This window comes from Aegilops tauschii, chromosome 3 (assembly GCF_002575655.3).
Source record: "Aegilops tauschii subsp. strangulata cultivar AL8/78 chromosome 3, Aet v6.0, whole genome shotgun sequence".
In the NCBI taxonomy this organism is placed as follows: domain Eukaryota; kingdom Viridiplantae; phylum Streptophyta; class Magnoliopsida; order Poales; family Poaceae; genus Aegilops; species Aegilops tauschii.
Window position 1 is genome coordinate 597,725,754 of NC_053037.3, and position 27,382 is coordinate 597,753,135.

At 46.0% G+C, this 27,382-nt stretch overlaps 3 protein-coding genes and 1 long non-coding RNA gene across 4 annotated transcripts; 1 reads left to right on the top strand and 3 right to left on the bottom strand.

Annotated features, from left to right (window-relative positions):
* Positions 1 to 14,905: 14,905 nt before the first annotated feature.
* LOC141020781 (uncharacterized) lies at positions 14,906 to 15,967 on the bottom strand. Its single transcript, XM_073495724.1, has 2 exons — positions 15,555 to 15,967; positions 14,906 to 15,326 (listed from the first exon to the last, which is right to left on the bottom strand). Exons 1-2 carry the CDS (start codon positions 15,965 to 15,967, stop codon positions 14,906 to 14,908), a joined length of 834 nt encoding a protein of 277 aa, XP_073351825.1.
* Positions 15,968 to 17,865: 1,898 nt separating this feature from the next.
* On the bottom strand, positions 17,866 to 21,826 carry LOC141020782 (protein FAR1-RELATED SEQUENCE 11-like). Its single transcript, XM_073495725.1, has 6 exons — positions 21,651 to 21,826; positions 20,999 to 21,263; positions 19,872 to 20,562; positions 19,317 to 19,774; positions 18,935 to 19,222; positions 17,866 to 18,827 (listed from the first exon to the last, which is right to left on the bottom strand). Exons 1-6 carry the CDS (start codon positions 21,824 to 21,826, stop codon positions 18,147 to 18,149), a joined length of 2,559 nt encoding a protein of 852 aa, XP_073351826.1. The 3' UTR covers positions 17,866 to 18,146.
* Positions 21,827 to 23,125: 1,299 nt separating this feature from the next.
* LOC109776773 (uncharacterized) lies at positions 23,126 to 24,187 on the top strand. Its single transcript, XM_020335437.2, has one exon. The coding sequence runs from the start codon at positions 23,126 to 23,128 to the stop codon at positions 24,185 to 24,187; it is 1,062 nt and encodes a 353-aa protein (XP_020191026.1).
* A 1,652-nt stretch (positions 24,188 to 25,839) lies between these two features.
* LOC123497755 (uncharacterized) lies at positions 25,840 to 27,019 on the bottom strand. The gene is made up of 2 exons (XR_006671490.2): positions 26,652 to 27,019; positions 25,840 to 26,371 (listed from the first exon to the last, which is right to left on the bottom strand). It is a non-coding gene; the product is annotated as an uncharacterized lncRNA (long non-coding RNA).
* Positions 27,020 to 27,382: the final 363 nt, after the last annotated feature.

The window sequence follows — 27,382 nt, forward strand, 5'->3', positions numbered from 1 at the left end:
CATCAGCTGTCAATCTAATCGATGTACAGACACCAATACATATGCTTGGACCAATAGATTTTGTACAGCACATGCAGAACCGATACCCCATGCTGGTATGGGTCAGTGGGTTAATTTCGCGATTTTGGTGATTTTTTTTTGAAACTTGTTCCTGAATCGTTCCTGCGTTTATTTTTCTGCTGCAGGGCAGGGATGAGCTGACCATTATACTAAAGGAGCAGAATGCCAGATGCCAGCGCGAAATTAACATTGCTCGGTCCAATCTGCAAGCAGATATGATCAAGTTTGTGGACAAACTGATGGCGTCAATCAGCAAGAGGTGCATATGTTGTGCTGCACGAGGTTTCTCGGACTGTCCAGCAAGAGCAATCGATACATGTCAAGTTGACACGCTCACAACTCCGTGTGGTCCCAAAATCCCAGGTGTCAGGCTCGATATGTCTGCATGCAAAGGTTCTTGGTCACTCTTCCTTGCAATTTCATTACTATCTTCCGTCCTCACAGTTTACAATGAATTTTTCACTTTGCCACTAATTCATTTGCTACGACATTCGCAACTCCATTTTGCAGGTGCCAATTCTACTTCCAAGCCTACTTCCGATGAACGGTCGGACCGGCAACAGAACAAGAGGGTGCGCATCGACGAAGAAGCAGTCGCGTCAATGACGTCTCAGATAATACATTTTGCAAGGCAGACTCTGCAGGCAATAAGTGAACTGTTTATTGACCTTCCCAACGATGGCAGTACCACTGTGTTTGGACAGAAGTCTGACGGTCTGCCAGGGAGGAAATATGTATTCAAGGCTGGCTTCCAGACAGACCCATGGATCAGGGGTGTTGTCCCGTGCCCACCGCAGGCTTATGTGTCCGAACAATTGGAAGTTTTTTTTGCTACCGCACCGGCAACAGAGCTATCAAGGTGATATCTTGAAACCATGCTCTTACCGTTTGTCATCTTTTCCTGTACATCTGTCTCACTTAGGCCGCTCACATCGCCATGCGTGTATTTACAGGAATTTCCTTGTGCATGAGAATCCTAGATTCTTACGGATAACTGGATTAGCGCTCAAACAACAGCTTGTCGAAGATGAACTAATCGACCATGAGATGATGTCAGTCATCATTAGAAGGTATTCTCAGTCTGACTAGGAAGCAGACAAACATTCACCATACTTAACGTGGAGGCACCCGCTTGAACCAGAATTCTCGGTCAGTCATACATTGTTTTTTACACTTGTTGAAAACCTTGCAACACAAATCTCCATTTTCATATACTAACGATTTTTGCTGTATATACAGACTCTGGTATTATCCGATCATGATTACATCCATACGCTGTCTATCCAGAAAGCATTATCTGCGGCGGGACTCGAGTATGACATCACATCGGCTCAACTGGTATGACTGACTTAGCCGTCCACAGTTCGTTCATACATGTCTACCCATCTGTCCACAAACGTGTCATGTCTCCTATGCAGTTCTTCACGCCAGTCCCACGACCTGAAGGGTGGATCGTCATTTTCTGGGACATGGTAACACGCACCATTTTTGTTGTTGATCCCATGTACAGCAAGAAGAGCCAACCCCTGACCACACAACACAGAGACGAGATTTTAGCTTGGAAGCTACATGGAGCACTGTTCAGTTGTGTAAATGAGTACTATGCTGGGTGGCCCGTGAGCAAAGATCGGTGGACTATCCAGTTCCCTGCCCTTGCTGATAGCATTTTTTCCCGGTATAGTTTTCAACATCCGTATTTTCTGGATGCCCCTATGCGCAATTTCATAGACTTTCTTCTTATTTAGCTCTGTTTGCTATGTTCAGAAAAGAAACTGGTGCATGTGTTGTCTTTATCACCCGTCATTTTGATGGCAAGAAGCTGAAGATTCCCCTCACAAAGGTTGGTTATCATGTCACCTTTGCCAATTTTATGCGTGGCCAAAGTCAGCGCTTGTAACTTCACAAGTTTGTATGCTAACTGACTACCGAACCGTTGTCATTGCACAGCACACAATGTCAAAAGCAAAGCGGGAAATGCTTCATGAGTGCATGAAGTTGCAGGGAAATTTCTCACCACATGCACGTGATGCTCTATGGCGCCTTCTTGCACCATCAGACTCCATCTTTGAAGCAGAATAGAGTAGCAAAGGACCACCATCGGCATGGAGCTATGCTTTTGTACTATCTTGCCTATGCACACTAGCCACCTGAAAGTATGTGACCTTCATCTTAATCACCAGTAGCAAATATGTGAACTGAGGGCATCATTTTCATCCAATCGTTCTATGTTACCATGTTGCGGACTAGTACTTCAAGCATCATGTACTAATTAAGTGGATTTGTGGGTTCTGTGGACTATATTTTGTTCCCATAGTCACCACATGCATCGATCCCCATGGTTATTTTTTTAGCTGCATCTGAGGTGCAAATGACATGCCCAACTTCACACACAATCGGCACCTTAGGCCATATGCTTTTTTACCAAATGAAATGGCTCAAACCATGAATCGCCAAACCTAACGACCCAATGCCCCATGAATCCACCTGTAGAGACTACACCTGATGACATTTCTAGTGCAACCTGACATGTCACGGTCAGGTCTTTTATATCACAGCTAGGCCGATCCAATTAAACATGAACACTTCCGTATCAAACGATTTTTTTTGCAATTGGAATGCATCACACAAACAAAACTAGACAATAGGTGCGAACAATTTTGGAGAGTCGCGAATCATGGCGTGCATGTTTTTGTATAACAGTCAGAACAAGGATTAAAAGATTGGAAAAGATTGCCATTCCAAAATTTGTTTGTAGTTGGGTCAGCGTATGGAAGAGATATACTGACCTCACCTCATGACAAAATCAATCTACCTATATGGACAACATCAATAAATGGCAATCACACATGTCGAAGGTTCACACATACTTAGGTTTTACGTTTAGGTCTCACAGTCTGAATGGCCATAGATGACCGACATTTAAAAAAATGAGCACGTCCATCGATGATGCATGAATAGGTGGTTCCGAACCCAGGCACTGATCACAATCACTTACACACCATCCGGAAGTGGGGTGCAAGCTAAATTGCATCTCTAGTTGCAACCAACATGCCAGTTATATCTGAAATGATGACCCTACTTATATGGATCAAAATAATAGCTCACAAACTTAGAGATGGCAGCCAATAAGTCCTCACAATCACCTACACACCGCCCGCGGTGGGGTGCAAGCTAAATTGCATCCTTTCCCGGCTCCAAAATGTCTTCAGTTTGCTGCTGCTGGCAAAACTAGGGAACCATTACCACACCTCATAGATGTGGGATGGCAACTAACGTTCCCAATTATCACCCTATGCAACCAGGTGTATGTTCCGAAGCCGCAACATTTGGTCCAAAATTAGCTGTGTCATCGCCTAACACTCTAGAATGGGAGCACTTCCTCAACCATGAAATCTGGCAGCTCCCCCATGTTCCCCCTCATTGATATAACTTCATATGCAATTGACTGCCTCATGTAGTTTAGGCGTGCCTGCAAAATATTTGAGTTTGATTATTAGCAGGCTCATCAATGTGATTGAAACGGCTAATAAAACTGTCCAACATGTTTGTACAGTTCAGTGCTCACCGGGGTAAGCACATTCTGAAGATATAGCCCAGTGTAATTCCTGCTGTAGTTGACAATGTGCAGCCAGCTGTCCTCCCTGCTTGTTTTCCATTATCACATCAATCAAGTCAGATTATTAATCCATAGCATACAATTTTTTAGAACTTGAAAGGGGCACTCTTTGAACATACATTGTGGAGCTGTCATGCATGCCGACGTTGTACTCGATTCTCCATCCCTGAGCCGGGACATACCAACCAGCGATGTTCTCATGTATGCACCGCCGTAGTCCTGCGAGGATGAAGTTTGCATTGTCTTCATGCTTGTCCTGCATCTGTCCGATTGGCCCAGATGTTAAACATGGGTCCATGACCAATAATTTCCTCTCCTCACCATCAACTACATATAGTGACCAGCTTTCCATCATTGGAACCGGCAGCATCAGCTGAAAAATCACAACATTGGATGAGTTCATATTAATGCACCCCAATTGATAATATATATGCACATAACACTCTGATTTTATATCATATCATGCGCTGAAATTTTTGTACCTTCTTTGTCCAGTGCAGGCGATACCCGAGTGCCTCATAACTCATCATTGTATTCATGAATTCAAAGTCCAAATTGTATGACCGGTACATAAGGGCGAGCTACAGAAAGACACAGTAAGTTATGGCAACCTGTCTGATGCTGCAATTAAGCTGCTTAGTTTCATGTCATCTAAGTGCAGACTCACCACAAACCGCAAGTCAAATATGTGTCGCCACCTGATCTCCCAGTCCCCGTACATTCCCCCTTTCTTGTACACAAGCATTCTCGACACAGCTGTCCAACCGATTGTCGTCATGCGCCCAGCAGGACCAAATTCCTTCACAAAGTCATCACCGGATAACACTATCAGGTAAGGCACCGGGTGTTTGTACCATTTCCTGCAAGTTTGCAAAACACAAGCCACCAGCATTGTTAGTCACCATAACAAATCCATATCTTCTATGTCCACATGATTACAAACTTGACCCACCTGTTTCGATTCCTAGAGCTGCTGGTACACATTCTGTCCCAGAATTCCACAACTCTCTTGCAAGGGTCTCTTCATGCTTCAGACCAGCTTTTCCTGGGAATACGTCCCCCTTCTCACTCATTTCCACTTTCACTATGGTTCTCACCATGCCAACACGCAACCTCAAGTTTCTGTTCATTCGTCCTACTCCCCTATGTACGTCAGCATTCCCTTCCCGATCCATTGTCTCTACAAAATTAGTCAAAGTTACTATTTTCCCATTTTAGCGACACATGTAGTTTTGCATTCTATCTTTTCCCGCTAACCAACCTTGATTGCCGGTGGGCTGTTCGTGTGTAGCATGTTCAGCAATTCTTGAAACATTCCCTATCGGCATCGCTCCTGCTTGTCCTGGTCATACAAGTTCACCCACTAACATTTGTTATGGTACTGCATCATTTTTTCCCAATCATTTAAGTAAGTTGTAGCATCTTTTGCATACCTTCATGATTGTCTCCATTACCAGCCATTGTGTGTACCCCATGCCCACCACCTCCAGAATTAGCCCGTCCTCCCGAACCTTCTCCGATTTCCCTGACTGGTTGGTACAAATACAAAACAGTGAATGGGTCAGGCCAACAATAAAACAGCTTCTCAGCACAATCATTTTTTTCCACTCACTTGTGATCCCTGGGAAGGTGTATCCTGTGATGCTACCGAGAACACCTCTTCCTGTAACCACTACTCCAGCTTCCTCCGGTGCTGCAAATCAATTCAATATAAATTGTTATTATTATGCTAGTCAGTTTACATTTAACAAAGTCAGTATTAAGCGCACAAACCTCCATCAATTATAGGATGTTGTAGTAGCCTATGGCCAGCACCTATGGAAGTGTCCATAGAATCAACGTCATCCTGCACTGTTCCATTTCCATCATCACCGCCATCATCCAAACTTGGTGTTGATGCTGAGTCCCTGCTCGATATTCCCAGCCGTCTCCTCTGCTGGTGGCACTGGCTTGCTCTGTTTGCGCTCCTCTTCTGTCCCCTCCTGATCCCTTGTGATCCTCTTCCTAGGTGTGCATACAGAAATTATAATGAGAGAGTTTGCCCATTGCCACTGGTCAATTATGTACATCAACAGCAGCAGCACCTATATCATTGGTTGCACCCCGCACAGATGCAATCACCAATGCTGATGCCATACTACGGTATCCTTCCGGTGGTGATGAACCAACACATGCCATCCCTTCAGTTTGGTAAAAATATATTAGTCGACTAACTACTGCACGTATTGAACTAAGTCAGACACAACACTTACCATCTATAATTGTATGAAACTTCAGGCAAGTGCATGTGTTGTTTTCATTGCCATCCATATTTCTCACAATTGCTTGCAGCTCTGATCCAACTTCATCCCCTGTGAACAATAAACAGTAAGCATCATTTATACGACATCAGCCTTAAATCATTGCCAACGTTATCTCATTATCTATTCTAAGTACATTCGAGGTCCTCACCTATTGTCCTTACTGCTGGTGGGAGCTCTGCACCCGCTTCCTGCTCTGGCCCTTCGCAAAGAAGGTCCTCCGTCATTTCTTCTGTCTTAATGTAACCCATTGCTCGATTTACATCTGAAAAGAAAACTTCATACATTTACTTGATGCATGCCATATTTTTCTTATAATTATTTTCTGACCATCTCAACGAAATGCATACCTGTTCTAGATGGCCCTGTGTCAACATCTGTTTCTGGAGTGCTCACGATCAAGTCAATCAATGGCACTAAAACAAATACATTTTTCAAATGTCAATTTCTAAAATATTTTTCACATATTTTTACATTATCTGTCGGTCACACGTACCTGGTGCCATGACAATGACCTCATTATTCGCTTCAGCAACACTTGTGACCAAGTCGATGAATGGAACTTCCAATTCTGCATCAACAACATGCATTACAACTGCACTTATATATATCATAGTCAATATGCAACTCTGTCAAGGAGATGTAACTAACCATTCACATCATACAAATTCTGTACTGATGTTGCAAAGAGGGCATCAGCGCTCAGTTCCACCCTTTGCATAGGCTCATCTTCTATAATACTACCATGATGTCTTTCCAGCATCTCATCGTATCCTTCCATACTATCAGCATCCGGAGTTGATGGCCCTGTGAGTACAGATCTCATTGCATCCACAACTGGTGTAGCTTCTTCAAGCATAGCATTCATCATATCGCGAACCCCCATGCTCATCAGTACACCTTCCGCTAGAAGAAAGCATTTTTTTAAGTGTGAGCGCTTCTTCGATTATAGTTTAACCTTAAAAAATACAATATGTGACCATGAGCAGTGGCTAACCTTCAATATCTGCTGATGCTTGCAGAAACCTTCTTATGAGGCCACTGTGTATGCTGTCGTCCCCCCTCTGTTCTGGATGGACTACATACTCAGCAGAATTTGGAACTCCATCTCTAAGCACTGCACTTGCAGGAGTTATCGGGGGCTCGGACCCTGGAACTCTACTCCTGATCACTACATCTGCAGGAGTTATCGGGGTCTTGCATTGATCATTGGTTGAATCACCCGTACCATCTACAGGTCCATCTGCAGAAAACATCCATCCTTTTTAATATGGTTACTCAACATAGTTGCATCAGGTACAACGGGTAACCATCTTTTTAAAGTAAATTGAAGTGCAATCAGATTCGCAACCTGCACCCTCAAGCAGTGGGACAGAGATCTTTTCCGGATGCGCTTCCCGCCCTCCTCCAGTGTTCATCCGTATTGGGGCAATTCCTGCTGGCGCTGTCAATATTTTTCAACAGCAACAGTCATTTTTCTATCAATGGATGTTCAATGAATGGGTTTAATTAATTAGACGATCTTTTTCTTACCTTGTATGCTCACCACTGGTGGCCGCTGCCGCCCCCAAGTTGCTCCTCGTCTCTCTTAAATTTGTTCAACAACTATGACCTGTCATCTTCTATTCTCGGAAAGCACAAGGTGTTCACTCCGGTCATAAATATCTTAAGCTTACCTTGCTGCTGCAAGATCCTTGCAACGTTCCTTCCTATGCGTTCATACTGTGTCTTCACATCGTCGTCGCTATCTGAGGACTCCAACTCACTCTCTTCTTCTAAGGTTTTTTCCTTTATCATTTGCATCGATTCGCAACATGCGGCTCTGCCGTCTGGCCTCATAACCTCCTTCATTGATTACAATTGGCAGCTCTCTCTCCCTTACAGCATGCAGCGGAGCATCTGCAAACCAGCATTTTTCACATTAATCTTATTACACATTTTATATATACATATTCATGGTTATCATGTTTTTGTCTGACCAACACACCTGTCAAATTGACCACTGCCTGATTAACCTCATCATCACTTTCAGATCCCAAACTGGAGTCATCACCATCTGAGAGTACAACGCAACGACCAACTGTTAATTCTAATTCAATGAACATTATATGCTCGAGGTGATGCAGCAAACAGGAATGAAATCCAAGATGATGTTGTTTACCATATTCTTGGCTCCGGGACCTCGATTGTGATAATTTTGTATTGTCTTCCAGGTGATTTCTTGAATCATTACTCTGATCTCGCATATCTCCCATTGTGTTAACAATTGCCAAGGCATGCTCTTGTGCAGTCCTGTCATATGGAATTTCATCCACCTCGTCGTACGTGTCATATACTGGAACTGCAGTTTTAGAAAACCAAACTTTATAATGTTAGACACATCTCTACATGTCCAGTATAATTTTGCTCATGTTTTGTAGTTCATTTTTGCTAACCTCTTGGCTCGCTGCAGTCGCTGTGACACTCTTCGACGACAAAACCCTGATTCAGAAGAGCAACCTGCCAACTGCTTGATATATGATCGTCAGTCGCATTGTCAGCCGCCTCAGTTGTAGTGCCCACGCATCGGCCCCGTGCACTCAAGTCGCCATCTCCATGTGGTTCTCTGTCGTCTGCAACTTCTTCGTCCATAATGTGGAAGCCGGGGTCTGCATCGCCATATTGCGGTTCAACTGCTCCAAGTTCATTGTGTGCTGCAAACAACTGAAAGGTCCCGCAAATTGCGGTTTATTATGTAGCTCGAACGATACCATGGCAGGTCAAAAACATGTTCATTGGGACATCTTACCGAATCAGCTGTTGCAGCCATGAGGGCTGCCACATCCATATTCGTTGTACCATATACGATTCAGGCCTCGTCTGCATTACATTATTTCATTTTACAACAAACGTTAGTACCTTTTACATACAATTATTTAAGATCGTACACGTCATGAGACTATTACTGTCATTACCGGGTAATATCCTGGGTTTTCCCTCTCCAATTGTATCAATTTCCTCACAATCGGAGTTGAGTAAGCACAAATTCTTGGCAGCAGATTTGACCTCAGGCTTGCTGGTCCATAATCCACCCAGTCCAGCTGACAATACTGCGAACACAAGTGGGATTTATTAAGCAGTCACTCAAAATATCCAAACTAACTAAATTACTGTAACCAACTTTCTAGGTACGTTACTTGCCTGCAAGAAAAGCAAATGTCCACCTAGGATAGCCAGCTCGTCTCCATTTGCTACGTTTCTTTGATATCGGTCGGCAGTAATCATTATGAGATCGACCGAGTATCGTGCAATGTTGTACTCGCCTATAGCCCATGGATCTTGCACAATGGGTAACATCTCTTCTGGTATTGTAGCAACTGACTGTCTTGGGCCCAACAACGTGGATACAGCTAGCAGAGTGGATGCAACTGCGAATGCTATGGTCTCATTCTCATCCATGCAACAAGGGTTTAGTGTGCTTATGACATACTCAAGGTCTGATACCTTCAAGCCTCCTCTTCCTCGCAGTCCAAGCAAACCCCTAACTTTCTTAACAAGCCTACATCTATCCACAGGTGTTCCAAATTGAACGATCCTACCATGACCACGTACGCCCAAGATCCTAACAGCATCATCATCAGTGATTGTTCTCACTTGTCCATCGGGCATTCGCAACGTCCTAGTTCTAGTGTCAACCCTACCTAGTAGGTCAGCGACGTAAACCCTATCTATCGGCCCGGCATATCTGTTGGTCAGCAAGCCGGCCATGCCCGTCGGCTCCATTGCATCATAAAACAAGGTACCTAAACCTATGAAAGGCCCCGTGGCGAACATGGATCTGTAAGACGGCTCCCTTGGCCTTGTGCAGAACATCTCATCACTTCCGCGTTGCCTGCTCCTCTTCTTCGCGCGCCCCCGGGTGCGGCTGCCGGATCTTGGCCGTTTCAGCGCCCCCGGAGGCCTAGTCATTGCCCTCGACCGATCTGCACAAAGCACACGCACATGCAACTGGGTTAGTTCATACATTCACAACCTGTAAACAGCCCGTACGGAACGAACCATTGGTAATCTACTTCATCGATGGCGGGAAAATCTTAGCCGGAGTAAGAAAGCGAGCTAGATTAGTTGCCAGAAAGGAAGGCCGGAGCAGAACAGAATGTACGGTGGAGTTAGAACCGATGCCAAAAGATAACTACTGGCAGGAGCACGGCCGTCGGAAGAGTATGAGGAAGAAAGTGTCAGGCCGGAGCATGCTTACCAGATAGGCAAGGCTTGCTTCCTCTGTCCGCCGGAGGTCAGGCCAGATCTGGATTTTCCCCTTTCTTCACTGCTAAGCTCCAAAGCTAGAACAGAGACGTACAATGCTCCAGGGGGGGGGGGGGGGGGGGAAATGAGCAGGGGAGAGCTCGTGGGGTGCGGTTAAAGCCAGCCTCCGCTGTCACCATTGTTCCATCTACTCCCCCCCTCCGAATTTACTGCTTGTCTATGCAAAAAAATTTATTACGTTGATGCCTGGAAACCTCTCACAGCCACACATTTTGGACTTCATGGGCGGGAATTACCCCCACGCGACGCTGCTTGCGCCGCACAACAGTAGCGTTCCTTGTATATTTTCTGTTCGAACAAGTTTTTACCACCGACCGGTCGCTCAAATCGCCCCCCCCCCCCCCCGGTGAAATTTCTTCATGCACGTGCGCTTGCATGCAGCACTCATGCATTGTGGTCCGTACTTTTTGCAAGTACTATATTGATACACCCATGTATATTTTGGGACCAGAACCCACACTGCTGGTACCCCTTTATATAGAAAGTTCATAATTGGGGGGTCCATCTCGAAATATGCTACTTGACAAAGACACAGGATATTTTGCAATCGCTCCCTCTCACTCCTGTTGACCTTTTCCCTCGAGCTTACAGCATGTAAGGACAAAGGCATGCACATGCATGGACTGGTCTCCAATGCATTATTGTAGTTGCACAGTACGAGTCGTGCGCGCTTAACCAATGCATGGACAGTTCTAATTACCATCGGCATGTATCTTATGGGACCACTGTTCCCGGTCGGATGCACTAAAGAATGCATGCAGTGCTTACGAGTCGCCACCGGGCTTGCGTTCGCTTCAAGATAGACCGTACGTACGAACTGATCCCCATGACTACTAAAATACTTAAAACACAGCTATCTCAGTTCGCTCAGTGAATCATTCCAGTTTTTTGAATGGGAATGCACGTCACACAAATAAGCCTCGCTTACAACGGTTGATTTATACTGGTTGACAACAGCAGGCGTGCTTTACATTACAGAATTCACTACTACACTCATGATCCACTTACAAACATAGAGATCTATGTAGCAGACTCAAACTGATTACTGGTACACATGACAGCAACAAGGCAAAGGCATCTTTGCCTAAACTGAGTGTACTAGCAACAAGGGGTAATCAGATATTCTTTCTAGCACGTTTGGCGATGTGGCGATTGCTTTCCTCCACATCGCCATCCGCTGTTATCATCAGCTTAAGGGATTCATCTTGCTCCAGCTCCAGTTGATTAGAAGCTGGATCATGCTCTCCGAAACCTTCCTCTGCATCTGGATACCCATCAATGCCTTGATCCATCATATGCTCGGCAGGCTTTTGCTCCTCCCGCTGGTCGCCAGGCCCACTAACCTGCTGAAATGCTTGTACAGTAAGCATGCATGCACACTACATTCTTCACTAACAATCCCTGGCTTACCATGCACCCCTGCAGAGACACCGTGGAGATGCCTGAGTTCTCACGAATCGTAGGCTCATCCCCCTGGTTAACCGATGCTTCAGACACCTCCTCTGCCTGCATTGGACCACCATTCGTTCAGTTATTAACATCAACAACACTGTCATCTCAAGACAGAATAAAGCAAGCGGGATGTACCTGGATCGGATCGTTGCAAACCCTTGTGCAGTCTTCAGAATTGGTCAATGACGATGCAGGGTGGGAGACTTCTGAGGCTCCCATGAGGCACCTCTACAATGAAAATGGTTGAGCCGCTCGACGAGCCAGCACCACCTCCCCATTTGTACTGATTCGTCATTCTCATCCCGCCCATGTCGTTTGAATTTGAAACAAAAGCCCGCTCACCTGGCTTCAATGCCGGCCACACCAGTTTTCCAGCCCCATCTAACCCTGCACCTCATTAATTTTCTAGTAACTGGTTTCTTGGCTTACACATGCGCCACGCCCCATGGTGACATGCCACAGGTTACCATGTAGTAGCGCAATTTTTCTATTCAGCCATAAGCAACATTTATCCAAGAGTTGCAGTTTCCCCAAATTCATATTCGTGCAACACCAAATTTAATTCCGCATCAAATAGCATCTTAAAATTTAGAGTTAATACCACAATTGGTACATAAACTTGTAGGGGTGGGAAAAGATCCATACAAAAACTAAAAAACCCCACAAAACTAGTCATCCAACTTGACTGTTGTAACAAATTCATACAAAACCACCCTGAACTGCACACGTGGCACGCCAGGTAGGCTCTGTCGGGCCCTGAAGCGTTTTTTTACAAACAAACCCTCACGCTTTAGCAATTTCGCAGACAAGTCCATGCCCCCGGCAGAAACCCCCTGGTCGTCGGCCCCGATGCAAACCCCTTCCAAAAGCTTTCCTTCTTTCGCCCGTCCTGTCCGCCTCATCTGCTCATGCTCTTGCGAGGCGACGCCGCCGTCGGCCTCATCAGTGGCGACACAAGGCGCCATGGAGCCGCGGCATAGGTAACCCGGCGAGTTCCCTCCTAAATACATTAAGCACTCCTCTGCCTCCTCTGCCTCCTCCTCATCTGCTTCCCCTGTTGCCTCCTGAATGTTTTCACCTCCACTTTATTGAATGTACTAAAATTTGTGCATTTACTGAATGTCTAAAGTAACTGAATATGCTGATGAAGCAGAATTACTCCATTTTTACTGAAATAACTGAATTTCGGAGAACTCCATTTATTGTGTGTGATGGAGACGCCCAAAATTAAAAAATACAAATAAAAACAAAAAAATGTTTGGCCTCGGTCTCCGACCCAGGACATGTGGGTCGAGAAGTAGGGTACAATGCCAGTGCGGTAAGAGTATGAGCTTGTTAGTGCTACATGGATTAATCTACTTGTACTGCTCACAAAGACGCCCACTCGCAGTCGCCCACTCCACTCTGAGTTAATTGCAAGGCAGTACCACAATTCGGCACGTTGTGACGAATCAGTACCAGTAGTCATTTTTTTGCCATGCAGTGCCAACTCTAAGCCTAAGGGCTGCATAACTGTCTGATAGCCGTATAAGCTCGTATTGACCACGTATCTGACCGACCCGGCCCACTTGTCAGGTGTCACGGTGGCATACCCACGCGCACCCGCTCGGTAACTCTCGCACCTGTCTCGGTCGCTCCATGTAGCCGGGTCCGGTCGATCCGAACCGGAGCCAGCCGCACTTTGTCACTCTCCTCGCCTCATCGCCCTCGTCTCTCCAGCCGCCGCCGCTCGCCACGCAGACCGCCGCGTCCGCCACCGCCGCCACGCCATGGTCTTCGAGGATGAGAGCAGCGACGACTTGTCTGGCCTGCAGATCTCCTCCTTCGACCACGGGATGCATTATCAGGTCACTGGTAGAGCTAGGGTTAGGGTTAGGTGATTTGGGGATTCGCGGATTCGGGATTTGAGGATTTGCTCTCTGTAGATTCCTGCTAGCATTGAAGACCAAGACTACAATGACTTGGAGAATGCATCAGAGGGGCTCTGCGTGGAGCATTGGCTGCCAACTGTGCGCCGTGTAGCTCTTGAATCATTTGAGACGGGCAAGAGGTTTCTAGTTCGTGCCCAGCCCGTAAGATTCATGCTCTATTTATGTTCACTGTAATTTAGGTGTAATATAGATCTTAGTACTGATGATGAAGCACATAGTTTACCACTTAGTAGTTTTGATGCATCTAGTACTCATGCTCACTGCAATAGCTTAGTTGGCTTTGTTCACTGTAATATATTTATGGTTTAGTTATTTATTAGTACTTCTGATGATTATGGTCTTGATGCTTATGTTCACTGTATTATGTGTATGGGCAGCAGCTCAGTTGGCTGTGTTCACTAGTAATGATGATGAAGCAAATTGTTGACCACATGTATAGGTTGAGGCAGTACAGGTTGCAGTTGAAGTAGCATTGTTTAGTTGGACACTTAGTTGGCAGTGCAGTTGCTAAATTTTACTTGAGGTAGTATAGGTTGCAGTTCTGCAGTTGTCAGTTCATTTTTTAAAAGTGCCCTTTCATAATGGTAATTCTTCAGAGACTATCAATATAAGCGTTTGCTATATTGCAGGAAGCTGTGAATTGTGGTTTCCTTGCTTGGGTTGACGCAGAGTGGCCTCCCACAATGCAAAATGCATTGTTGAACCTTTGGAAAATGTTTGAAGACAGCAGGACTGCTAGGAGGAAGGATAACCTGGAAAGTTCACTTACTATCCACCACCTTAAAGAAGAGAAAAGGACAACTACGATGGACAAACTAGTTGAAGATGTCCATCAACTTCTCAATGACCAGGAGGACAGGGTGTTGGATTTATCCAGTAGCAGTTTCTGTAAAAAAATATCCAGTAGCAGTCCTAACTCATTGACAAGTGGGACCAATTCACTTACAGGTGGGACCTATTTGACAGCGTGGGGCCAACTTGTCAGCTAGTTGTGTGTTTGATACTTGACTGGTTTGATGATTTTTTTGAACATCAGAATTGATGAAAACAAGATCAAAATGCTCACTGGCAAAAACAGCTCCGAAACAACAGCTCCATCAAAATCCAGTTCAAGAAAGCATCTTCAAAATGATCACTGAACCACATAACTAAAAACTTGTTCAACATAACAAAAGCAAACTTGTTGAACCACATAACTACAAAGTGAGACACATAATAGCACAAGCACAAGCACAAGCAACTCATTGTCCCCAGCAGTAGGGGTCATCCCAATGCTCCTCCGCCTCTCGCCATTGCTTGAAACCTTCTCTGGTGGTTTCGATTTTCTTCCATGCCTCGTAGGTGACGTACGCATCTTTCGCTGCGTACTCGATGAGGTGCTTTGGCAGTGGGCTGATCCCCCATAGTTTGTGGTCCTCTTCATTGTTGATCTTCTGCTTCATTTTCTTGTAGGATGGGTGGATGAGGCTGGCTGCAAACTCAGCCGAAGACTGCCACCTCTTTCCATTGTTTGGAACTCTCCATTGGCGCTGCATGTCGACGAACTTGTCGGGGTTGATCTCCAAACCAGACAACTTCAGCTTCTCCTTGTCACCTCCAATGCAAAAGCCAACAAAGGTGTACAGCTCCTTCTCCTGCAGGAGCGGGCGGAGTTCCTTGGGCCTGCATCAAATTCATCTACTGCAGAAACTACAGTAGTACAGCCAGTTCAGAAACTTCAGAAGTTCAGAACTAGTATTGCATCTACTTCAGAACTATTGCATCTAGTTCAGAAACTTCAGAAACTTCGTAAGTACAGAAACTTCAGAAACGTGAGAACTACAGAAACTTCAGAAACTACTAATACAGAAACTTGAGAACTTCAGAAACTGCACAAATGTATGTTTTTACCATTTGGTTGCCGCGGTGATGTGGTATACTAGGCAGAGATCTTCCACGCATAACTGCAGAACTGCAGCCATTTGTGGAGGTTCGTCTTCGCTGGTATACTCGACATCAACGTCGATCGACCGAGGAAGCATGCCTCCGAGCCTCTTCCTGATCTCGCGGATCCTCTTGCTGGCTTCGTCTGGATTGCTCGTGCATATGACATCCAGCGGCTCCTTCAGGTGGGTATCAACCTTGAGCGCCACGGTGTAGTCCAGCTTCTGCCCGGGGACCGAAACATCATCGTCGTCCACCATCGGCTCCTTGCCAGACGCCTCACCACGGTGATGCTTGGCAGACGGAGGGGAGTTGCTCCACGATGCCTCCGCCATTCGCTTGACAGACGGAGGGGAGTTGCTCCATGATTCCTCCGCCATTGCCCTCCTGACCAGCGATGGAGGCAGATGGAGCGGCAATGGAATGAGGAGGGAGGGAGAGGGAGGCAGAGGGAGGAAGATGGAGCGGCAATGGAATACGAGGGGAGTTAACTGGACTGGAAGAAAACCCAAACTCCGCAAACTCCCTCTGCATCGTGGGGAGTTGCTAGTGGGGGGAGACATGGGGCGCACGGTTGCCTCGAAAAATCAAACGCCCCGGGCCCTTTGGTTTCTCGCAAGTGTCAGAACCCCGACGTTCTCCTATTTCTGAAACAAAAAAAATAGCGATATTTTGCTCTAAAATTAATAATCACTGCAGACATATTAAGAGATCAATCTTGAAGCACTAACACTCGATCGAGCAAGTTCATCCACGAGCTCAAGGATGGATACGAAGGTATGATTACCTGCCAAACCCTGTAGCTAGAAGCTGTTAGCTAAATTATTCGATTAGTACTAAATTTGGGTCTGGGTTCAGCACGCGGATACTGGTTGTTTTTTTGGTCTAGAAAGTTTAATTTATCATGGTTACCCGTCAGTGTAATCCATGAGTAATGTAGTACAGAGAAATTGAATACATAGTAATCAGCATGGGGTGGGAGCTGTATCACAGTGTCTATGCTATGAAATGAGACCATGAAATCAGTCAAAGTCCTTAATGACTGCGTTGCAATTAACTCCTCCACTCTATACGGTTCGCGTTCCCACTCACTCCATCAATATAACTCACCCACCCACCGCACCGCCCACCACTATCCACTCAACAGTCCCCACCCGCCGACCGCGTCGCCTCCACTCCCAACTCACCGCCGCCGGCCACCGCCGCCATGGCGAACATCGAGCCCTGGAAGCTCGCACTGGAGGATCTGGCCGGCGACGACCAGTCGTTCCGCGCGCAGATCAGAGAGGTCTGCAGCTGGTTCCCAAGCGCAAAGCTCCTGCTCAATCACGCGCGCGGCTTGGCCAAGCAGCTGACGGACGGCGAGAAGGCGCGTGCCTTCCCCAGAGGCCACGCTCAGGTGCCGCCGCCATCGTTCCTCGTCTGGGCAATGCGGGAGGCCACGCTCAGCGTGGATCCATACCAGCGAGCTAGGTGGTGGATGTACCGCTCCACCACCTCTCTCGCCCCGGCCCCCGTCGACGGCGACCCCGCGGACGCCGTCGGCGTCGTTGTCGCGATGCCTGCTCCAGTCGACCCTGCGGAGTACGCCTCTCACGACGACCTGACAAAGATGGTTGGCATCAGTGACGACGACACTAATGAGGTTGTGCTCCTTGCGCCGGCCGCCGTTGAGGGTGGCAGAAACATGCCCATCGACGCCGATCTCCTGCCGGACGTCGAGCTCCTGCTAGAAGAGGTGAAGGTCGAAGAAGAAGAAGAGGTGAAGGAGCCAGAGCAAAAGAAGAAGGGGGCAGTGAAGAAGGAGCTGAAGAAGGTGCGCCGCTCCATCCGCCTGCAACAGATGGAGACGTGAAGAAGAAGAAGTGATCATTCTCTGCAACCATAGTAGTTAGGTATGTGGACCTGGAGATGATGTTCAACTGGTGTTATCTATTTTGAGCAGTTGTTGTTGAACTGTTGTTGTCTGCATGTTCCTAAGTACTGTTGTTATCTATGTTCTCTGCCCATGTGCCCATGTGCTCACTTTATGCCTAATATGCCAACATTCCAAAATTGTGTGCTTGTGCTAAAGCTTGTACTGTCAATCATGTCAACATGAGTTTATTCTCATGTCAAATAAGAGAATCATTACAAGAACAAGCAAATGATTTCACCTCTCACATCAATCAGTTTGGGATGTTTACCAGAGCCAACGTGGCATGCCACATGTCGCCTCCAGAACTGTTTTGTATGAATTTGTTACAACAGTCAAGTTGGAGGACTAGTTATGTGCGGATTTTTAGTTTTTGTATGAATCTGTTCCCACCCCTACAAGTTTATGTACCAATTGTGGTATTAACTCTAAATTTTAACAACCGTATACATGATCAACATGACCAGTACATATTCAGAAAATTCAGAGCAAACATTTCAATAGGATGAAACTGGTTTAACAGATAACAGCTAAACATACATGGTACCTGGGTTACGTCTAGTCCTCAGATATCAAAAATAGGTCAGTAGGATGAAATTGAAATTTATCTTATTAAGATGGACACCATATAGCTCTTTCGAGCATTAAACCAGCCTTAGTTGCGCGGCCTTGTGGCAATTGTTCCTCCGGTGTCCTTCAACTCCACAATTCTTGCATCTTGCTGGTTTGCGTGGCTGCTTTGGTACATCTCCTCGTTCGGGACAGGTTGTCCGCTTGTGTCCCTGCTGCCTACATATCCCGCAGAACCTAGTTCTCTTACTTAAACCTTCGTATGGCGCCTTCTCCCTACTCATTGTCGGCCTCCCAACTTGCTTCCGTCTGGCAGGTGCCAGCAGGTTATCGATCCTATTTGCAGACTCATTAGACGAGTTGCTGTCATCGTTTCCGTCGTCGACTTGTGTAGCTTCGAACGGATTGCATACGTCGCCTCCTGATTGTAACATTTTCTGAACAGTACCATTGCCGGCTAACCTGTCCTCCAAACCTAGGCCATCTCTGACATCCGTGTACGGCTTCATCTCGGCTTCACAGTGATTGAATAGTGATGTCAAGCGGTCGTAAGCTGCCACACTTGAGTCTCCCATGCGTACAAGCTCCATGGCTTGCTTGTACAGATTGAAATGCCTGAAACTAAATGGGTTTTCCTGAGCGTTGTCTCTCTGGTACTGCATCAGGTGGGCTGGAAGCACATCTCTCGCATCTCGTGTCCACCTTTTCACAATGTGCTTCTTTGGGATTTCTGTCACACGAATGAAGTCCATTACCTGCAAACGGGAGCATTTTTTTGGTCAGAACTACATCATGTAGCTGAGGAGGTCAGTTTTACAAAAAACAGAGGAATCCTATATGTAGTCATGCTGTTTTGAATCACCTTCAGTATATGGCTACACAACAGCCCCATGTGGGCAAACTGTCCGCACTCGCAATCAAATTCATCTCCACCTTCAATCACCGTCACCTTGTATGAGGTTCTGCACCACTTCTCCCGCCGTGCAGCATCTGTATGTATTGCGATATACTCTTTCCCTTTTTCTTTTTCTTCTACCTGATATGCACCACACTCATACAGTATATGGCCAAACTGCTCGAACATAGCTCTTGTGTAAATCTTCCCAGCGTGTCTCTCAGTTGCCATATTTGCTCGCATAAGTGGCCTCCCCTGCAAAAAAAGTCATCTGTAAGTAATATATCATTTGATCAGCTCAATATCACCGCCCCAAACGTTGCAATTTATTATTTAGTTTTGCACTTACAATTGTTGTCCGCTTTTCCTCATAATTTTCTTCTGACTCATGGTCAAAAATTAAACTCATATACTTCCTCACAAAAACATGCATAGGGCAACCAGGCGGCACGTAGTTCTTTAGCATGTGATTTGCGCTTTCACTCCGTTGTGTACTGGTCATTTTTGCACAGAACACCCCCTTGAAGTAGGGCTTTGCCCATTTGTGCCGTATTTCAAACAAATTAGTCATGTAGTCATGACTTTTCAAGTTGTATTTCTCTATTAAGTACTTCCAGCCATCCTCAAACTCATCTATGGTTAGCATGTGGTTGACAACCTTGTGAAACTCTGGTTGAAAATCACTCTTCTTTGTGTACAATGGGCCAAGCGGCTCTTTTGCCTTCTTTAGCACATGCCACTTGCACCACCGGTGAGCCGTGTTTGGCATGACATTACTTATGGCAACCTCCATCGCCCTGTTTTGATCTGCAGTTCATTCATACTAAACTCATTAGTCTTATTTGGACTAACTGTTATACGGATTAGTTCTAAATTACACTAATAAATTTGCATCCAATCTTACCGGTAAGTATTGTTTGTGGCGCCCTCCCCCCCATTATCCTAACAAACTCTGAGAAGACCCACTCAAATGTTTCCTCTGTCTCATGCCGAACTAGCACACCAGCTAGTATGATACTCTGGAAATGGTTGTTCACTCCAACAAATAACCCAAATGGCATGTCATACAGGTTGGTCCTATAGGTTGTGTCAAATGTAATGACATCCCCAAAGAAGTTGTACTGGAGCCTACTGTTCCCTGTAGCCCACATCAAGTTGCTGATCCTGCCCTCTTTGTCCGCCTGAACTCGATACGTGAATTGTGGATCCTTTGAGCACAGATCATGAAACACTTCCATTGTTTTCCTAACATCATCTTCTGCTTGCTCCCGGCTTATCTTGCCACACAAATTCCGCAGAGCTCTTTTGGTAAATGGCACATTCTCCATCTTTCCAAAAAAGCTGCCAATAATGTTGTAGACTTTTGACAAATTGACATTGTTCTGCCTCAACTGCTTCACTAAATCCTTGCTGTAAACGTCAATATGCTTGTGTGACGGCCAGTGTATTGTCTGGCCATATGTTTGTGACAATGCATGGTTGTGTCCATCTCGATGCTCTGCTATGTACCATCCATTGTCTTTTGTTCTCAGTAGTCTGATGAGGGATGGGCATTCACACCGGCACGAACGAGTATTCTCAATGATTGGCTTCCCCTGACGAAACAATTAAACTAGTCAGCCTCTGTCAAGTGCGCTTCAAGTAATATGTAACTTATTTGATGCCACATATAATTCCACTCACTAAGATACCAGGCATAAGCAGCAAATATACAGTATTTTAAGTCTGCAAAAATTCATATTCAAGTAACACGAATTTAAACCGTGGACCGCAGATGAGCTTACACTCTATACCGCACCCAAACGAGATACATGATGAACATGTACGGTACATATTGAGACAATTTAGAGAAGACATTTCAATACGATGTAACTGTTTCAACAGATAATAGATACGCATACATGGTCACCTTGAAATAGGAAACAATTCAGTAGTACGAAATGGAAACAATATCTTATTTAATTTCCACACCATATATGTGTCCTAGCATTAAATATTGTTAATATATGTTTGGTCTATCTTTCCTCTTACCGCGCATCCACACACGATCTCTTGCATACACTTGCTCCTGTTCACGTTCAGCCTACTCTTTCCGTAGCGAATTCCAAACCCTTTCTCCCATGAGTATAAATTGTAAAAGTCGTATGCTTCTACGAGGGTGTCAAAACTTGTTCCAATCTTTGGCACCATAACTATGTCTCTTGGATGATCCGCAAACTCTCTAACGGTTTGCTCCAGCGCCGTGATCCTGTCCGCACAAGGAGGCCTTCCTGGAGCAGCAGCACCTACACGCATCCTGCCAATTCATATCACGAACAATAATAAGGCACGGGTCACCAAGAGAATATCAGCACCTCTGAGCCAAATGGTCCACAGTTACAGTCAGTTCAATCAGTTAGAGAATATCAACACCGCTGAGCCAGATGGTGGGCATTTACAGCCAATTCACTTGAATTTTCATAATCCATCATCTTCAGAGTGCTCACCGGCGCAGATTAAAATCCTATGTTCTTTTAAACAGACAATCTGATTCAATCATATATTGTAAATCAACCATTCTATCATGTCTTTACCATACCCAAAACGGAAATTCTTATATATATTTTTTCCAACGTATTTTCAAACAATTGCATATTGGTACTACTAAATTCTCATGAAATTTATAGGCTAGGGCGTTCACTACCTTTGCGTCCATCCTGGTGTCTTCGGGTCCAACTGCTCTATTGAGTGCTCGGACCCCTGAGCCTTATCCCCGCAGGATGCTGCCGGCCGATAGATCTGGGCGTCCGCACTTGAACCGGCCGGAGCAGGAGCAGGAATCTCCGCCGGCGCGGCCACAGGGAACCGCACGGGCTCCATTGTCCCGTTATTTTCATTGACCTCCTCAAGCAGAGTTCTAATCATTCCACACAAATTCATCACGCGCAGAGTATAGATCAGTCAGCCAAAAAATCAGCGCAGAAACATGGTAAAAAATAGCTCACGTCGCAGATCTGTACCTGTTTATTGGCCGCAGCAAGAATTCCATGGTCGGCGGAACCCCTGCGAGATCGCCGGGCCGCCCACTCGCCGTCGCCGGAGTCAATTACTCCCCACTCTCTCAGCCTCACCCCCCACAGGGAAAAGATACAAATCCAACTTCACTTTCTTATCCACCGACTTGCACAACCATTGCATTTACTGCGTGCACTGCCGGCGCTTCCGTCAGCCACTGTACCTGTTCCACGGATCAGGACCCCGCCGACAACGTCGAGCCACGGCTCATCCATGGACAGTCGACGGCATTCATCCCAGGCCCATCTGTCGGGTGTGTATAGTTCAGTATATATTCACTTCCCGTGCTCCCCATGGAACTGCCAACAGGCTCAGTAATTAAATGTATCGAATCTCATAGCAATTCTCGACGAACCTGATACCGAGCTCCTGTGCACTCGCCATCACATACTCCGCGTCCAGAACAACCCGTTTCCCTTCCAGGCGAAGCGGCCGGGCGGTTTCTTGAGGCGATCCAGCCACAGCGCCACAACGCCGGAGATCGAAGACGCCGGCGACAGCCCACCCCCACCGCCTCCCCCTTCCCATCCTGATCCGCAAGGTCTGTGTTGTGCTCGTTCTCTCCCGTACACATTTCCCTTGTTTCATCTATATGGGGTCATGCATATGTCTACGAATCATCTAGAACTCGGCTCGCGCTGGATCTTTGGGTGCCCTGAATTAGAATGTATTGATCCGGTTAGGCTTTGATTTTCCTCAGAAATTGGCGCTCCATGCATGAAATGATCTTATAAAAATATCATCAACGTATCGGTCTCACGGTATAAATAATTGTCACCTCTTTTAACCTCATGTTCTTATAAATGATGGGCTTCGTTAAAAGTGTCTACTGTTGTGAGACATTTGCTAAACAGTACAGGTCTTATTATCTGATAACAAACGGCCTGAACTTCGGCATCCCGCAAGAGTGTAGTCGAATCAAATTCCTTATTTTTGCTACTGTATAAGAAGTTTCTTCATGCATAGGCCTGTTTTAGCCCCCTGAGGAAATACCAATTGTTCTTGCATGCTATATGTCTCTTTATTTTATCATATCCTTGAAATGGTTCATCGGTTCTGATATTAGGCCCTGAATTTGGTATGTGATGCAGAAAAGTTCCCATCATGCAGAGCCCCAGCAAAATGTCAGTGGTTTCTACTTCAATTAGCCCTGTTGTGTCTGGATTACAAGGTTGGGCCGATCTTCCGGATGGCCCCCTTTACTCCATTGTTGCTCTGTTGGGATCCTCCATTGACATTCTTGCTTTTGCTGCAACCTGCCACTCTTGGCGTGCAGCATTCTCCTCCTACCGATCTGCATCTAACTTATGCACATTAATCCCACCTCTTCTTATCCGACCCGCTGGTCCTAACCAAGGTTCTTCTCTTCCTTCCATTTTTTCTGAAAAATGTTCTTCTGTTCCTGAGAATTCTCGATACATGCTACGCATACGTAAAGTCATTGATGTAGCTAGCAACAATAGCGCCATTCGCTGCCAGATTCCTCAAGAAACTTTTGAGAACATGCACTTTGCTGGCTCTTCACATGGCCATCTCATCTGCTGCTACCGTGGAGATTGTCTTGTTGTCGATGTGTTCACCGGGGCCATGGTTTCGCCTCCACGTCTCCCTTTCAGCAACAGCTACTATGGTGGCACTCTCACTGCTCCACTTACATCTCCCAACTCACATCTCCTTGTAAGCACTCAATCCTCCCTGTTTGATTGGCCCGTTGGAAGTGACTCTTGGCAGGAACTCCAACTTCCTCATGGATGGATATTTCAGATCGTGCAGTTCAACGGTCAGTTCATCGCCATGGACCACGATATGGGGATCTATACTTTGCGGTTGGCCCCTCGGTTAGGCCTGCGGGAGATATCAATCGAGTGGTGCAGCGAGATAGAGCCAGAATCTTTTGTGCAGGCATGGCTTGTGGTCTGTGGAGACAATCTCCTCATAGTCGACCACTTTGTGCACCTATCGTCCGAAGATCCTGTGTGCCACCGCCTCGACATGTCGACCGAGCCCGCGAAGTGGGTGAAGGTGAAGACGTTGGACAACTGGGCGATCTTCGTCGGGGGAGATGAGCGGAGCCCTCCGTTTGCTTGCGTGCGCCCGGAGCGGTGGGGAGGGACGAGCAACAACTTGTACTACGCCCATCACTCCCAGCCTTGGAGCGTGCACTAGCTGCGCGGCCATGTGGACCTTGCTCCAACCAGCCATCCCAACTTCAACTGGCGTAAGAGGTTTGTGCCCACAGCGATGGCCATGTGGGTGTACCCGAGCATGTTCTACTCCGATGGCCGGTGATTGTGGTGGCACACATCACTATATTTATTTATCTTGCTGCTCTAGAAGTTCTTTTTCTTTTCTTATTTAAGTGCCGAACTGCCAATGCTAGGCAGTGGCAATGGCAAGTTATTGAATTTATTTTGTTTATTCTTCTAGGCAGAGCATCAGCAATCAGACTTGGACATTTTTGCACTAATTTCATTTTCTTTTGTTGGCTTGTAATAAGAGACACGCTTGCCATGTGAACGCATCAGCTGTCTAGAAAGCAAGGTTGTTTTTCTTCAGTAAGTACTTTGTGTTCTTGTACTGATAGGGACATATGCAGTGGGTTCAGAGTTCTCTGTGCTCTCTAGGCTCCCATGTGGAGTAGCATCATAGATTAAAATCGCCCGCTATTTGGCCGCGATCTCCCGGTAATCGCGGCTGAGAAATCTTCCCGCGATTTTCCAGTAGTACAAATCGCGGGAGATAATGCCGCTATCGCCCGAGATCGCTCCATTCCTTTGTTAGCCACCGCGGGGAAATTCTCTGCCGCTAAACGTTTTGCCCGCGATTTTAATCTGTGAGTATCATCCATCAAAACAAGTGTGTGTTCATCAATAGGAATGATTTTCATGAAAAGCGAGTACTAGTACATGTGCTGATAGCTGGGCAGGTACTTGCATTGACTGAAGAAGTTCATACTGAGAATATTAACCAAATATTTAAAAACACTTTACACAAAACAAGTGAAAAAATATTAACCAAATATTATAAAGTGTTAAATGTGTATAGAAAATATGTTTCAGATGTATATAAAAAAATCTATAAACAAACATATATGTTCAGTATGAAAAAAGTTGATCATGTATTTGAATTTTTTTAATCAGAATTTAAAAAATGTTAAATGTGTATAGAAATGTTTGTCATGTATAAAAAAAACAATGCGTATGAAAACAATGTTGATCATGCATTTTTAAAATGTGAAAAGTGTGTCAAAATATATTCCTGATGTGTATCAGACAAATATTCCTGTTGTATAAAAAATGTACAAAGTACATTAAATAAAGTAGACACAGAAACATATATTTTCACAATTTTAATTATGTATTTGAAAAAACTTAAAAAAATCATATAGAAATGTTCGTGATGACTACGGAAAAAATGTATGTCTTGTGTGAAAAATGTTTGTTGTCTTTAAAAAATGTTCATTGTTTACTTAAAAAATATTGACCATGTATTCAAAAAATGTTAATCCTGTAACTGAAAAATGTTAAACACATATTAAAAAGATGTTTTAGATCTGGACACGAAAAATTTAATGTCTATTCAGAAAACTACACATAAAAAATATAAGTTTCGAAAAATCTTAATCATCTACTTGAAAATGTTAAACGTGTGTATAAAATATGTGCCTGATGTATATGAAAAATGTTTAATGTGTACTATTTTTTTGCATGTGTAAAAAATAAACCTATGAAAATCAACATAGAAACAAAGTAAAATGTAAAACCAATAATGAAAGGCGGGTGATAGGCGCCGGTGCGCCGGTGGAAACTTTCGGCCGGTCCGTTTTAAACCCTTATATTAATGTGCTGATGGCCGTCAGATAATCATAGCACAAAGTCAACGTCAACGTCTCCACGCACTGATTATCCCTACCCGGAAAAAGTGGATCGTGAACAAAGTGCAGCCCACACGCACCAACCGACGTGCCACCGGGCACGCGCCCGCGGCTCCAGCACCGCTAGTCACCATCATCGCCGCCGCAGACCTTCGGCATCCCGGGTTCGCATCACCTCGTCGCGCAGGTCGCAAAAAAAATCACTGCCGCCACGCTTCATGGCCAGCAACGCCCCCTCCATTGATGCCGCTCGCCGGACCTCGCAGCAGGTTTCAATCTCCCGTCGTTGAAGCACACATCATCTCCAGTCCAGCATACATCGCTGTCGGCTACAACTCCGAGTGCTCGTGCTTGCAGCCTCGCCGGTGACCGGCGCCTCTGGTTGTAGCTCCGGTGTAGACGGCTTGCAGCTCTCGTGCATGCGGTTGCAGCTTCCCAGTACATGGTTGAAGCTTTTTAAAAAGCCGGTTCCTCATCTAGCAAAGAAATTGAAAGCAACAAAAATCTTCAGACGTTGGTAGCAAAATTTTAGGCTGGTTACAGCAAAATACAAAACAAAACAAGGTGGTAGCAAAAAATTCTGATGCTTCTAGCAAAAAAGATGGGTGGTTGAAGCAAACTTTCTCACGCTGCACCAAAAATTGCAATCCCAGCAAAAAAAATACTTCTGTACTCACATGCATGAAAATCGCTGGTTCCAGCAAAAATGCTTAAAGGTTCGAGCAAAAACAATGACTGGTAGTCGCAAAAAAAAACCTGCTGGAGGCCATGGCTGTTGGTTCCAACATTTTGCTGCCACGGTCGTAGCACCTCCTGTCGCCCGTTCCAGCAAAAAAACTGGCCAGTTCCAGCATCGTCGGCGTCGTAGCTCCCGGTCGCCACCATGGTTGCAGCTCCACGCGCCACCGGATGTAGCTTTTGTCGTTGCGGCTGTAGCGCCGAGCGCCGCCGTTCGCAGTTCCCCCCGCCGCCATGGTTGTACCTTTCCCGATTCACCTCTCCCCCTTCCTCCGTCTACTCTACAGCAGCGCCCGGCACCTCCCGTGGAGCAGCGCCGAGCAGCCCCATGCACCCTAGTCTTCCCTGCCACGGCGCCCATGGCCGTGCCGCACGGGTTGGGTAGCGAGAGCAGGATGGATGTCGCCCATGGCTGTCTACCAAGAAAAAGGATGAGGAATAACTGGTTCTGAAGAGATAAGGTAGGAGTGGTTTGAGCGGTGAGTGGGTCCTACCACTAGTAGAAAAAGAGGCTTCCATACGCCCCCATTAGCCCCCAAAATAATCGAACCGCGACTAAAGGGGTCTTTAGTCGCGGTTCGGGAGGAGGCCCGCGACCAACTATCTGGGCCCAACACGCGCTGGCGGACGGGAGGGGCTTTAGTCCCGGTTGGCCTGGCCAACCGGGACTAAAGGTCCTCAGGCTGGCCCGAAGGCCTTTAGTCGCGGTTGGCCAGGCCAACCGGGACTAAAGGTTAGACCTTTAGTCC